This window comes from Hoplias malabaricus, chromosome 4, assembly GCF_029633855.1.
Source record: "Hoplias malabaricus isolate fHopMal1 chromosome 4, fHopMal1.hap1, whole genome shotgun sequence".
NCBI lineage: Eukaryota > Metazoa > Chordata > Actinopteri > Characiformes > Erythrinidae > Hoplias > Hoplias malabaricus.
Genome location: NC_089803.1, coordinates 65,938,591 through 65,952,401, shown reverse-complemented (window position 1 = coordinate 65,952,401; position 13,811 = coordinate 65,938,591). Strand labels below are relative to the sequence as shown.

General features: G+C 42.4%; 1 protein-coding gene across 2 annotated transcripts; it reads left to right on the top strand.

Annotated features, from left to right (window-relative positions):
• Nucleotides 1-813: 813 nt before the first annotated feature.
• LOC136694559 (protein mono-ADP-ribosyltransferase PARP12-like) lies at nt 814-13,383 on the top strand. Of its 2 annotated transcripts, none has more exons than XM_066668230.1 (12): nt 814-1,128; nt 3,544-3,679; nt 4,149-4,434; nt 4,547-4,597; nt 4,945-5,071; nt 5,773-5,941; nt 6,457-6,577; nt 7,328-7,424; nt 8,384-8,471; nt 9,420-9,550; nt 9,776-9,924; nt 11,302-13,383. In XM_066668230.1, the coding sequence occupies exons 1-12, from the start codon at nt 851-853 to the stop codon at nt 11,997-11,999; spliced, it is 2,331 nt and encodes a 776-aa protein (XP_066524327.1). In that variant the 5' UTR covers nt 814-850; the 3' UTR covers nt 12,000-13,383. The 2 variants fall into 2 exon arrangements, with proteins under 2 accessions (XP_066524327.1, XP_066524326.1); XM_066668229.1 differs by having other exon boundaries at nt 6,454-6,577.
• The last annotated feature ends 428 nt before the right edge of the window (nt 13,384-13,811 follow it).

The window sequence follows — 13,811 nt, the reverse complement described above, 5'->3', positions numbered from 1 at the left end:
ATTTTGTCACCTACAGGCCTAGTCTAATACATGTAAATAAAATAAAAATTTTGGCTATTCATCTTTCACGGTTTTCCTAGATTTTCCCTCAATATCCGCGATATAGCGGCCATAAGCCCCCCCTGAAAAAAACCCGCGAAATAGCGAGGGATTACTGTAGCCCCAAAATGCACCAGTCTGTTATGGAGAACATAATAAGTGATACTAGGAAGTGTATTTTGAATAACAACACCTTTATTAAACAAGTGAATACAGGTTTATTTCAATTTGTACAAAGAAATGGGCCCCTTACTGGCCAATGTTAACATAGCCAGTGCTAACCGCTAAGCTAATGTTAACAGTGGCTTAGTGGTTAGCACGTTTGCCGCTCACTGGGATCCTGGGTTCAAGTCCCATCAAGGGTAGAGTTTCCATGTTCTCCCCGTGTCTGCGTGGGTTTCCTCCCACACTCCAAACACATGGGGGTTAGGTGAATTGGCTTCTCTAATAACTGCCCTGATGTGTAAGTGCCTATGTGAATGAATGTCTGGGGACATCAAGAAATTCAATAACAGCCACATTGTCATTAAAGGCGTATGTAAGTGCTGTACAGCCTTTTAAAAATTGACCTTTTTTAAATTTACCCGTTACATTAAACTTTCTTGGCCTAGAGTGGACATGCTTTACCTCAAGCTGCCTCTACTTACACAGGGGCTCTGTTTTCACATTTCCTTATGTGGGAAGAATGTGCACGCCCTGCAAGACTTCGAGGGAAATGGGACGCAGCCCTGGTGTTGTTTATGAGTATTTTATCAAGAGATCCGGTACATTCTAGGTCAGAGCTACAGGAGCCATATGGAAGTCAGCAGACATGCAAACGGCAGCTCTTATTAACCGCATTCTCTGTGCCAACGATGGGCGATTGGAGCTTGAGGATTTGTGTGGTCAGCTCTCTGGACTGGCTTTAGGAAATGAAGTAGAAAACGCACTGAAAGACAAGGACGTGTTTGTGATCATTGGTGAAGAGAACAAAGTGGTGGTGGCCAGGACCCAGCTGAGACTGTGTCGGGCCAGAGAGTGTCAGGGCTGCAGTAACCTCCACCTGTGCAAAATGTACCTGTTTGGAGACTGTCCCTATGACAAAGGAAGGTAAATATTACATCTCTCAGGTCCACCATATAATACCTGGGCGTCCAACATTGTGTTTGTTACCCTTTACGTAAGCTTGGACAACTTTGCTATTGGAAGAGTTAAACTGAGCCAATGGCCTTAATAGTTTTAAAATATTCTACATTTTATATGTTAAGGTCTTATTCTAACAGAAATTAAGTGTAAATATTTAAGGGAATAATTATTCTTTTTTTATTTTTCTTTGTTATTTATCACAAATTTTTATTCTGATTTGTGATTAGTTACAGATGTCACATGATGGCAACAGGAAGTGATGTAAATGGAGCGAGAGTAGAGAGTGAGTGCGGTTCCCGTCCTGTTGCAAGGCTAGGAATAATAAAAGACAACACTGCCAGAATATTACCCGCCTCCATCTTGCTTCTTTCTGAATGAAGAGTGACCCAACTACTCTATGTTGAACCCCCAAGTGTACACTATAATCAGCCATGACAGTGAGGTCAGCTATTGACAATGGTTAAATGTGATCCCAAGCTTCAGCTCTATAGAGAATATACTTCCACTGCTCCAAGTTTTTATGGTGATAACACTCTAGCTAAATTTTGGCATTGAGTATGCTGGCTAAAATGCAGACATTTCTGAAGCTTTTTTACATTGGCAGAGCATGAGTGTGATGATGCAAAAATGCATTTGCAAATGGGAGATTTTTAGCATTTGTCCGCTAATTGTATTTAACTGCTTCATTCTGGGGCGGTGGTGCAGCAGGTGGTGTCACAGTCACACAGCTCCAGGGACCTGGAGGTTGTGGGTTCAAGTCCCAGTCCGGGTGACTGTCTATGAAGAGTTTGGTGTGTTCTCCCTGTGTCTGGGTGGGTTTCCTCCGGGTGACTGTCTGTGAGGAGTGTGGTGTGTTCTCCCTGTGTTTGCGTGGGTTTCCTCCGGGTGACTGTCTGTGTGGAGTGTGGTGTGTTCTCCCTGTGTCTGCGTGGGTTTCCTCCGGGTGACTGTCTGTGAGGAGTGTGGTGTGTTCTCCCTGTGTCTGCGTGGGTTTCCTCCGGGTGACTGTCTGTGAGGAGTGTGGTGTTCTCTCCATGTGTTTGCGTGGGTTTCCTCCGGGTGACTGTCTGTGAGGAGTGTGGAGTGTTCTCCCTGTGTTTGCGTGGGTTTCCTCCAGGTGACTGTCTGTGAGGAGTGTGGTGTGTTCTCCATGTGTCTGCGTGGGTTTCCTCCAGGTGACTGTCTGTGAGGAGTGTGGTGTGTTCTCCCTGTGTCTGCATGGGTTTCCTCCGGGTGACTGTCTGTGAGGAGTGTGGTGTGTTCTCCCTGTGTCTGCGTGGGTTTCCTCCGGGTGACTGTCTGTGAGGAGTGTGGTGTGTTCTCCATGTGTCTGCGTGGGTTTCCTCCAGGTGACTGTCTGTGAGGAGTGTGGTGTGTTCTCCCTGTGTCTGCGTGGGTTTCTTCCAGGTGACTGTCTGTGAGGAGTGTGGTGTGTTCTCCCTGTGTCTGAGTGGGTTTCCTCCAGGAACTCAATCCAAAACAATCCAAAAAGACATGGAGGATTGGTGACTCAAACGTGTCCATAGGTGTGTGTGTGTGTTGACCCTGTGAAACACTGGCGCCCCCTCCAGGGTGTGTTTCTGCCTTGTGCCCAGGGATTCTGGGTAGGCTCTGTACCCACCATGACTTTGAACTGGTTACAGACAATGAATGAATGCTTAATTCTTATTGAGATCACGATGTGTTAAGAGTCCACCTGGAATTACTGTACGCCAGGTAATCACATGTCACACAGGGTGCCAATCCATCACAGGGCACCACACCTACATTCTTACTCACAACAACAGACAATTTTGTGTGTTTAATCCACCTGACAAAATGTATTTTTAGACTGTGGGAGGAAACCAGAGCTCGTGGAGGAACCCAGTGAGAGCACACCAATCTCCTCCAGACAGTGACTTGATCCTGGGTTTGAACCCACATCCCCAGCACCCTGGAGTTTTCCGACAGTGACACTACCTGTTAATACACGTTTAATAGGTCAGAGTCATATAGTTAGGACCATGAAAATATACCATCAAAGGGACTGTGCTTTGTCATGTAACTTTCTTGATACTGCACTGCATTTATTAATACAATATTAACTGTTATTCTTTCCAGTCAGCATCTGTGTGTCAGGATTGGTCCCTCCTCCTCTGAGTCTTGGTCCTGTTCCCATGTTCATGTGTCCTCTTTGTTTTCCTTTCCCCTTTCCCCCTGTTTCCTCAGGGTGTGACTCACCCTGGTGTTCCTGTTATGGCCACACCCCCATTTCCTCATGTGACTCATAAGTGTTGTCATATTGTCCACTGCATAAAAGACTTGTCCCTAGTGTTTCTTGGTCATTAATAATTGTGGCATAATATAAGTCAGTCTCATAATCAACATTTTTCTGTGCAGAAGAGGATGCCGTTTCTGCCATGATTATTATTCAGGACATAACATCAGTGCACTGCGACAAAACAACCTGCTGGAGCTGGACCTCAGTGAGCTGCGTGTTATACTGCTTCAGAATGACAACACCCTGTTGCCACCGGTAAGACTCTATGGAAAGATGCAATAAGATTTCACTTTTCTTTCTAAAGTCATATGCAGGATTTGTCACATTTTGCTAGCTAGCTAAATAGGTTATTTATTTCTTAAACATTTATTTAACTGACATATGTACAACTTAATGATTTCCAATTATTTTACAGAAGAATATCTTGATAATATATTTAGAATTTGATGCCTGCCTCTCACTCCAAAGTCAGTTGGATCAGGTGGCACAATAGGACACTATAATAAGGCGAATATAAAACATTAAATAAGCATCTACCAAAGAATTAGTTTTGCTCACAAAGATTGTATGGTATGGAGGCACATCAGTGCTAAGCTAAGACGATATATCGGTAATTGTTTCTGTTCTCCCGGTTCCTTAATTCTTTTTTTAGTCCTCACTGATGGGCAGTATTGCCAATCTTTATCGGCAATCATATTCATAACTGGATCAACTGTACTCTCAGGTGTGTTTCAGCTACAACAAAGGCACTGGCGAGTATGGGAACTGTCCTGATAAAGAGGCCTGTAGAAGACTCCATCTTTGTGAGGACTACCTCAGAGGAACCTGTAACGGCAGCATTGAATGCAGAAGATCCCATGACTTCTATGAACCTCACCCAATGAAGAACCTTCAGGCCAAAGGAGTCTCCAGCCAGTTGATGTGTTCCATGCTGGCAGCCTACAGGAATATGCTTGCCATATGGGATGCTAATCGAGCTAGGGGTAGCAACACTTCAGCTAAAACATCAGGTATTATTTGCAGCACTTCATTAGCTTTATAGCATTTTCACAAGCTTCTGATGTGAGGAATAGTGAACAACCCAGATACAATTCTATGTTCTTTTATCTTCACCTTCCACAGAGAAATCTGAGATATGCCTTTTCCACGTCAGAAGTTTCTGCAAAAAAGGAAGTAAGGTCATATTTCTTCTTTGTGCCTTAAACGGTGTGTACACAGTGTGCTGTATAATAAAGTTAATAATAAAGATTCAGAGACTTGAGTTGAGTGGAAGTCCATTAACTGAGTGATTCAAGTTCACATACCACCTCTACTGAGTTGATGGCTGTCTTGAGATTGCTCACTCTAGTTACACAGGGTTCGAGGCACTTCCTTGCTAAAGGGCAAGGCCACATCGTTCCTCCAGATTAGAGTTTCTCTTGTCACAGGAGACCCTTTTGAGTTTCAAAGTCCAGAGGTTTGGAGAGCTGGGTTTCTGGTTACTCAAGTGCAATACATAATCCTGATTTTGTTGTGCACAGATAGGTGTCAGCAGGTCCATTTCCATTTGCCTTATAAATGGGAAGTGAGAGGTGAACATGGCTGGAATGTTCTGCCAGACAATGAAGAGGTGGAGCGAGCATTCTGCAATCCTGCTAAAACATACAGGTATATATAGAAAAACATGATTTTCTCCACTTAACGTTCATAAATGAGCAAAAACACTACAGGGTGTGCCATTTATATGGATACACCTTAATAAAATGGGAATGGTTGGTGATATTAGCTTCCTGTTTTGGCACATTAGTATATGGGAGGGGGGAGGGTGATGACCATGGTGGCCATTTTGAAGTCGGCCATTTTGGATCCAACTTTTGTTTTTTCAATGGGAAGAGGGTCATGTGACACATCAAACTTATTGGGAATTTCACAAGAAAAACAATGGTGTGCTTGGTTTTAATGTAACTTTATTCTTTCATGAGTTATTTACAAGTTTCTGACCACTTATAAAATGTGTTCAAAGTGCTGCCCATTGTATTGGACTAATGTTAGTGGTGATCAGCATAGCAGCTGCCCTTATTAAAGGTGCTGCAAACATTTAAAATGTTCTTAACACTCACACATCTCTTAAAGAAACACATTTTTTTATGGAACCAAACGTGGCACCTCTCAACCATTTGTAGCACCATTATTTTTAAGAGTGTACTAGAATTCAAACACAACAAGAACTACATGGCCAAAAGTTTGTAGAAAATCATTTCCTAATAGGAAGTTTATGACTGAATGATCTCCTCTTTCAGGAAATACTTATTCAGCCATGAGAATATTAGTGAGGTCAGGGACCTATGCTCTGTTCTCTCTGTTCTCAGTGACGGCAGTGGACTACCTGTACACTTTGATACAATGACTCAAGGTTTCGCAGAGGTCCGTCGCCTCTCCACTGCTTCCTCTGTGCTGCATCCCACTTTCGTCCTCACCACCACCTGGATATGGTACTGGGAAGATGAGATCGGGAACTTTATCCAGTATGGATCATCAGTGAGTAACTCTCTAGAGCATGCATTCTCAAATATTTGTTCCCGAAGGCCAACTAATAAAAATTTTCATGTCACAGGTGGGTTCCACTGGTAAGTGAGGCAGGTTTGCTCAGTTCCCAATTCTCTGGAGCTTGCATGTTTAGGTTCCTCAGGCATCTCTTTGCTTAAGGGCAAGGCTGGGTGGAGTTTCCCCTCACCAGGGGAGTCCCAGGTTCCAAGTTGAAGTCCATTGAGTTGTGGTAGCTCAAGCACCATGTTTTTATATTTAAAAAATGTCTTATTTAAATATTTCTTAAATGAATTTTCACAGATTTTCATATCAAAGCGACCCACTATGGACCACAGGCACTCTCTCAGTACTGACCCGAGGATCACCAGTGGGCTTTCTGAGGCACAGTGGTCTTAAAGTCAGAAAAGTCTGAGGAGGCATATATATTTCGGGCACTCAGAGTATGACAACAAATCTGCAAATAAAATGTGGTTTAAATAAACTCTTTTTTTTTCTATTTTTAGCAGCAAGAAGCAAAGCAGTCATCTTCTATCAGCAGTGAAGATCTGGAGAAGAAATACCAGGAAGACAGCGGTGCTACAGTCGAGTTCACTGCAGGCAGATTTTCTTACGAGCTAAACTTGCAAGGTTGGGTGAATAGTCATTTTGCTTGTCGTTTCACCTGCAGTTTATGTCAGAAAAGATACTTCATGTTATATCTTTGTGAGGGAAAACCACCATCCCCAGTAATGTCTGCCATGGTTCTTCTGTTTTCTGGTGGACATTTCCTAGGTTTCTATGTGAAGATCATACTTAATAAAGATCTGATCATGTTTTTTACTTATTTTATCCAAATATACATCAATATAAAATCAGAAGTAAACAACTTAAAAGTACAATGACAACACTGCTATGTTGTAAAAGAAAAAAAAAGAAAAAAAGGGAACAGACTCATGAGGTCAACTTTAAAGTCTGAGGGTGACAGAATCAAGCATAAAAACCTTCAACGTCTTTTTTGTTTTTACAATAAAAATGGAGGAACAAAGACATACAACACATTCCACTCCATTTTCTTGAGTGAAACAGTCCTATTTTTTCCAATTTACCCCCCTCTCTCTTTTTGTAGATGAAAGAAATAGCTCAGCATTTCCATAGAATGGATATAAATAACAGTTTTGAAAAGAAGATCCACCATTGGGGGATAATTTCAAAGCCAGCATTTAGTAATAGCTTTCTAAAAAGCAACCAAGTATATATTAAATTGGTATGTATCCTTCTTAGGTCACATGGACCTTCAGGAGCTGTTTCAGGAATAATCTGATCATGTTGACAAAATCATTGTTCTTTTAAAGTCAGCGTACGTTTTAAATACGATGTTTTGTCATATTTGCCTTCCAGATATGATTCAGTCTAACAAAAACATTGGCACCAAACGACTGGTCAAGAGGAGACCCTTGTTTCTTTCAGCAGAAGATGTACAAAGAATCAAGACAAGGTGCATTCAAAATCCAGCACATACACTACATGTTAAAACGTATCCACACTCTCTGTCTTACGTCACAACCCCTACTTCTTTTATAATCCATCCATCCATCCATTATCTGTAACCGCTTATTCAATTCAGGGTCAGGGTAGGTCCAGAGTCTACCTGGAATCATTATAAATTGAAATTTCTTAATTAAAATTGTGTTCTCCCGGTGTCTGCGTGGGTTTTCTCCGGGTGCTCCGTTTTCCTCTCATGGTCCAAAAACATATATTGGTAGGTGACTTGTGAGTGTGTGAGTGAGTGTGTGTCGCCCTGTGAAGGACTAGATCCCTGGGAGATTCCGGGTAGGCTCTGAAACCACCGGAAATGTACGTTTGGGAAATGTACGTTAAATTGGGAATATACGTTGTTTTAGTGAAAACACTTTGAAATCAATCTGCACAGAAGGCATAGTAGAGCTAGGTGATAACTTGCAAAGACTTCAAATTTCCTCTGTGCCTTGATTCTCTTTATTGTTTCGTTGAAACATTCAGAGGGCGGCACGGTGGTGCAGCAGGTAGTGTCGCAGTCACACAGCTCCAGGGGCCTGGAAGTTGTGGGTTCGATTCCCGCCCCTGTCTGTGAGGAGTTGGTGTGTTCTCTCTGTGTGCGCGTGGGTTTCCTCCGGGTGCTCCGGTTTCCTCCCACAGTCCAAAAACACACGTTGGTAGGTGGATTGGAAACTTAAAAAGTGTCCGTAGGTGTGAGTGTGTGAGTGAATGTGTGTGTTGCCCTGTGAAGGACTGGCGCCCCCTCCAGGGTGTATTCTCAATGATTCCAGGTAGGCTCTGGACCCACCGCGACCCTGAACTGGATAAGCGCTTACAGATAATGAATAAAAAACAAAACGTTAACTGGCGAACAAAAACAAAATGTGAATTCACAGCAGCTCACATGTTTGTAAAATTTATATTATCTTATTTTCTTAGCCCAAAGGAAAACAGTGGTCGCTCCCACAATCCCAAACTTCTGCCTCGTCACTGGGATAAAGGCAGTGTGACTGACACTGGATTCAAGGTAACTCGCCCCAGAGCAGACGCTTACAGCAACAGGAATTATATATATTGTGTTTATCCATATGTTGGTTTATTTAATGAAACATTACAGTATATTTATTAATTAATTAATTACTTTACACAGTAACGTCAGTAAATAAATATAAACTGGCTTCACAGTGATAGTGTGAATGTGCTGTAATACAGAGTCAGCTCAAACACAGTTTTATCCTACTGGAAATATATGCTTTTCATGTACAGAAAATATAATTCATTGCATATACACTGTTTATCGGAGCAGCAGAGCAGTTTGACGCACTGGAATTAAATGGGCCATCCATCAACAACATCCCAACAGCCATTGCTTGCTACTCTTGCTGTGCAGACAGCTGTAATGTTTATAATGAGAAGGTTCTGCTTTTGTTGTTGTGGCTCGCTCGCATTGCCTGCAGTTGGGGCATGGCGTAAGCCTCATATGCTCCATATAAAAAGACAAACTTATTTGCAGTCATACACATACTAGCAACCATCTGCCTAGCAGCACCTTAGCAACCTCCTGTGATACACAAATAGCAACACTTTAGAAATCACTGTGGGATTAAAAAAGAAACAGCCTAGCAACACCAAGACAATTATGTAATAACAAATTAGCCACCACCTTCAATACCTTAACAAATGCTTTACACCACTTTAACTGACACTTAAATGATCACAGGGAAGCCACATCCACAGACTATCCTAACCACACCATAGCAATAACAAAACAACGTCCTGTAGTGTCCAAAGAACAACCAACCACGTTATTAGCTGGAACTCTTAGGCCAATTTCAAAGTTTGTTCCCAAATTATACCTTGTGAGTTATTAAACACAAGCGTCTGATATTAAGGCTTTGGTAAAGGCAGTGTAAGATGCACTGAGGGTGATGCCACTTACATACAATTCAGTCTGAGAACGTCTTTTTATTTCCAGAGAATTCTTCTGAAGAACGCTTCTGATGAGTATAAGAAGATTGCTGAGCTCTTCAATCAGACCTTGCCAGAATTTCATGTGAAGAGCATTGAGAGAGTGCAGAACAGGGACTTATGGGAAGTTTTTCAGTGGTATGTATACAGCCTGCAAAGCATGGTTTTCTTTAGCGCCTTCCTTTTTTTTTTTGTATTTTAGCCTGGTCAGATTCTGCCCTGCGTAATCACTGTAATGTAAGATGATCAGCTAGTTATTAAGTTATTGCAGAGTTGAATCAGATGTATTATAGCAGACAGAATCCAGGGGTACTTGCTTGTGTTGCAGCAAGCTTTGAACTATGACTGTAAAATCTTGTGCAGGCAGGGCGATGTCCTCAGAAAGAAAACCGGAGGCAAGGAAAATGAAAGACTACTGTTTCATGGAACCAAGTCTAAGCACATTGATGCGATCTGCCAGCAGAACTTTGACTGGAGAATCTGTGGCGTACATGGGACAGCATTTGGCAAAGGTGGGTTCAAAATCTGGTATTCCAGGTGATGCCTCCCTCTTTCTCAGCCAAGAGTCTTGGAAAGCACAACTGGGGTGGGTTTCCCAAAAGGTACTTAGCACTAAGACGATTCTTAGATAGTTGAGTGAGCTTCACACTGAGCACTCTCTCTCAATGTTAAAGGCTAAGCACCAGCGATATGAAAGTGTTAAACAAATAAATACAGTGGAGTTTGAGTTCCTAACTTGTGTTTATTGATAGTCAGAAAACATGTTATTTCTTACTAATTCAAGGAATAAGGTTTAAAAGACCGTTGCCCCTCCCCCCCAACGGTGTCCGGAAACTCTAATAGGCGTCTTGCCTGTGACGTAGATGGTGGACAACAACTCTAGAAGCTGCACTTAATTTAATGCAAAATGACGAAAAGGTGTGTTGTTTTTGGCTGCAATCATTCAATGTACAGTGGGACATCTGTGAACAAATGGCCCAAAGATCCCAAAATATCCAGAAAATGGACTAAATTTGTCAACTTTAAACGGGCACTTTGGAAAGGACCGTCCGCTCACTCCGTTATCTGTAGCTCATTTCACTGGCGCTTTTCCAACAATATGGGCATGTAAGGACACCAACGAAAGGTGTTCAAGAGCCTCTGTAACATGGAGGTAAACAGGGTAAGGACACTCACTTCGCCTGTTTTAGTTGGTGTTAGTTAACGTTAGCTTGACTCGCTAAACTCGGTGCTCAGATTATACTCGGCTACGTAGCTGCATTACGGAGGTTTATAGTGTCGGATGAATTCGAGTTCGACTTCGATCACATTTACAAGAATAACGGTACCTCTACATTTGAGTTTAGCTTATTGCTAGGCTATTGTCATGAATGATGTTGGTTATTTAGCTAGATACTGTCATAACAGTCAGTCATAACGGTGTTTTACCGCGGCGTTGTTCAGCTGTTGTCCACCAGTGACGTCACGGTCGCGTTCAAGAATTTCCGTAGCGAGCTCGGGTTTTTCCGTCAAGTTAATAAAATTGTCAGTTTTAAAGCAAATTAAGCTGCTATTTTCATTTTAATTCATACTTATATCTGTCAGTAACTACAATAATGTGAAATATTCATGGAGGTCCATTAAGTGGTGCTTAGCCTTTAATGCTAAGATGCTTTTGGGAAACTGGGCCCTGTTCTTTCTCTGGGTGATTAGGTGATTAACCTTATTTAAAATGTATTTTATTTTGATTTTGACACATTTTAAATATAAGCTTTTAAAATGTCTTTAAAATGATTAGAATTAAGAATGGGATGATGATTAGCAGTTCAGTAATATGAGCTTGGTGCTGTTTGGGATCATTAGTCATTTCTCAGTGGAAAAAATTAATGCTTTATACTGTTTTCCTACAGGGAGCTATTTTGCCAGGGATGCTAGCTACTCCCACAGCTACACCGATGATTCTGGGACACGCTACATGTTTGTTTGCCGAGTACTGGTCGGAGAATACACCAATGGTCACTCCAGCTATCTCCGCCCTCCCCCCAAAGACGGACAGGACAGCGTTTTCTATGACAGCTGTGTAAATAATATAAATGACCCCTCCATCTTTGTCATTTTTGAGAAGCATCAGGTGTACCCTGAGTACTTAATTCAGTACAGTGATAAACAAGTCTTTACCCCAACAGTTAACCAAAGCCCCACACTGGTGGCCACTCCTCGACTCACCCTCCACACACCCCACATCTCACCATTCTATCAGCCATCCACGCCCATTAAATACCGAAATCCTGCCACAGCCCGCAACCCAGACAGGCCGAATTTAACCCGAGCACCTAGTTCATTTGGTTCCCTGACTTCTCTAGCAAACCTTTCCGTTTATAACCACGCTCCAGCCTCAGTTAAACGTGATCATTCCAGACAGAGAAACTCAAACCTGCCCCAAGTTTCAAGACAATTTGGTTCTTTAACCTCTTTAAAAAATTTGTCAGCACCCTCCATTAGCGTTCATCCCAGATCTCAGGCTAGAGCTCCCCGTCCAAGGCCCCAGCATGAAGCTGCGAATAAAAATGCCAGAAGTGCTGTGGTGGATGAGTTTGATTGGTGGTGATAGTACATTTTACAGAAAATAAACACTGTTTAAAATGTTCACTTGATTTGAAAGACAATGAGCAGGTGTCTAGCAGCTTCGCAGTATAATTAGTACACGTTTCAGTTTGTGCTCCTCTATAGCTGCTTTTACAAACCATTTTTAAAGTCCTCCTCCAGTGAAAATCACGTTTTGTAACTTGTTAACACGTCTGTGAGATGTTTATATGCATATATATATATAACGTGCATGAGCAGCTTTATTGCTTTAGCCAGGATCATTCAGACAGGGTTTCTTATGTCATAACCCTAAGGAACAAATCCTGCAAGGGGCATTTTTGACTGACAGGCAAGTGGCAGAGGGGTAAGAGGAGATAGACCCAGGAAATAATTGCATAGTCATAGATCCGTGCATACTGAATGAAGGTGAAGGTTTAGATTTACAGCACTGGGGCTTTTTTATATATAGGATGTCATTTTGATAAACAGTGATGAATTCTGGAGGAGATTGTTTATTGAAGTTTCATTGGGTTCCCCCTACAGGTGCAGAGTGTCACAGCACTGTCCTGAAACCAAGGGGGAGGGAGGAGGGGGCATGGCATTGTCTCCGACCCTCCTCTAAACGTTATATAGTGCAGTTTCTGCAGTGCTGAGCGCAGAGTAGTAGCAACAGGGGCAATGATTTTAAAGCTGTAATTCATTCATTCATTCATTCATTATCTGTAACCCTTATCCAATTCAGGGTTGCGGTGGGTCCAGAGCCTACCTGAAATCATTGGGCGCAAGGCAGGAATACACCCTGGAGGGGGCGCCAGTCCTTCACAGGGCAACACAGACACACACATTCACACCTACGGACACTTTTGAGTCGTCAATCCACCTACCAACGTGTGTTTTTGGACTGTGGGAGGAAACCGGAGCACCCGGAGGAAACCCACGCAGACACAGAGAGAACACACCACACTCCTCACAGACAGTCACCCGGAGGAAACCCACGCAGACACAGGGAGAACACACCACACTCCTCACAGATAGTCACCCAGAGCGGGATTCGAACCCACAACCTCCAGGTCCCTGGTGCTGTGTGACTGCGACACCTACCTGCTGCGCCACCGTGCCGCCCTTAAAGCTGTAATTTTATAGTTAAAAATACTACCTAGTGCTCCTTTAATTGAAGACCACATTAGCGAATGGCTTTCAGCATTTACAATATTAGTAAAAATGAAGTCACCGACTTTGTCTGTGACATTAAGCTAGCTCATACTTTCCTATACCAACAACCGCAAGTATCTAAGAAGTTTGTATATATATATATGTATTTTATCTTCCCTACAAAGTGTATTTTTGTGATTTCTCTATCCATTTTTTGCAGATATTTGAAACCTAAGTCTGTAATATTTAAGCAATAAACATAATCTTGATCTTAGCTTCATCATGACTGACTCGTCTGATTCTGCACGGACAGAAATGCAGCCAGTTGGGCCAAGTACGAGAAATCTATTGTAGATCTGTACGGCATTGTTGGTCCTTATTGCATTTTTCCAAAGGTGCCAAACATGGACTGAATCATGCCTTTGTTTTGTAGGAAAATGGTTCTTTTTATAATATCTTTCTTATTCTGTGTTATTCTCTGTAAAGTCACTCTGAATCATCTCGGAGTGTTTCCCTCTGTCACTGGCCCGGTTATAACCTTGACGCTCTGGGGGAAGATTGGTTTGGGACAGGGAGGGTGATAACACTCTATAATCAGTGTGTTCTCCCACTCACTGTGGGAGAGAGTGGTGAACAAAACGTTGACCTGTTAACGTCTCTGTAAAATGTCTCCCGATAAATA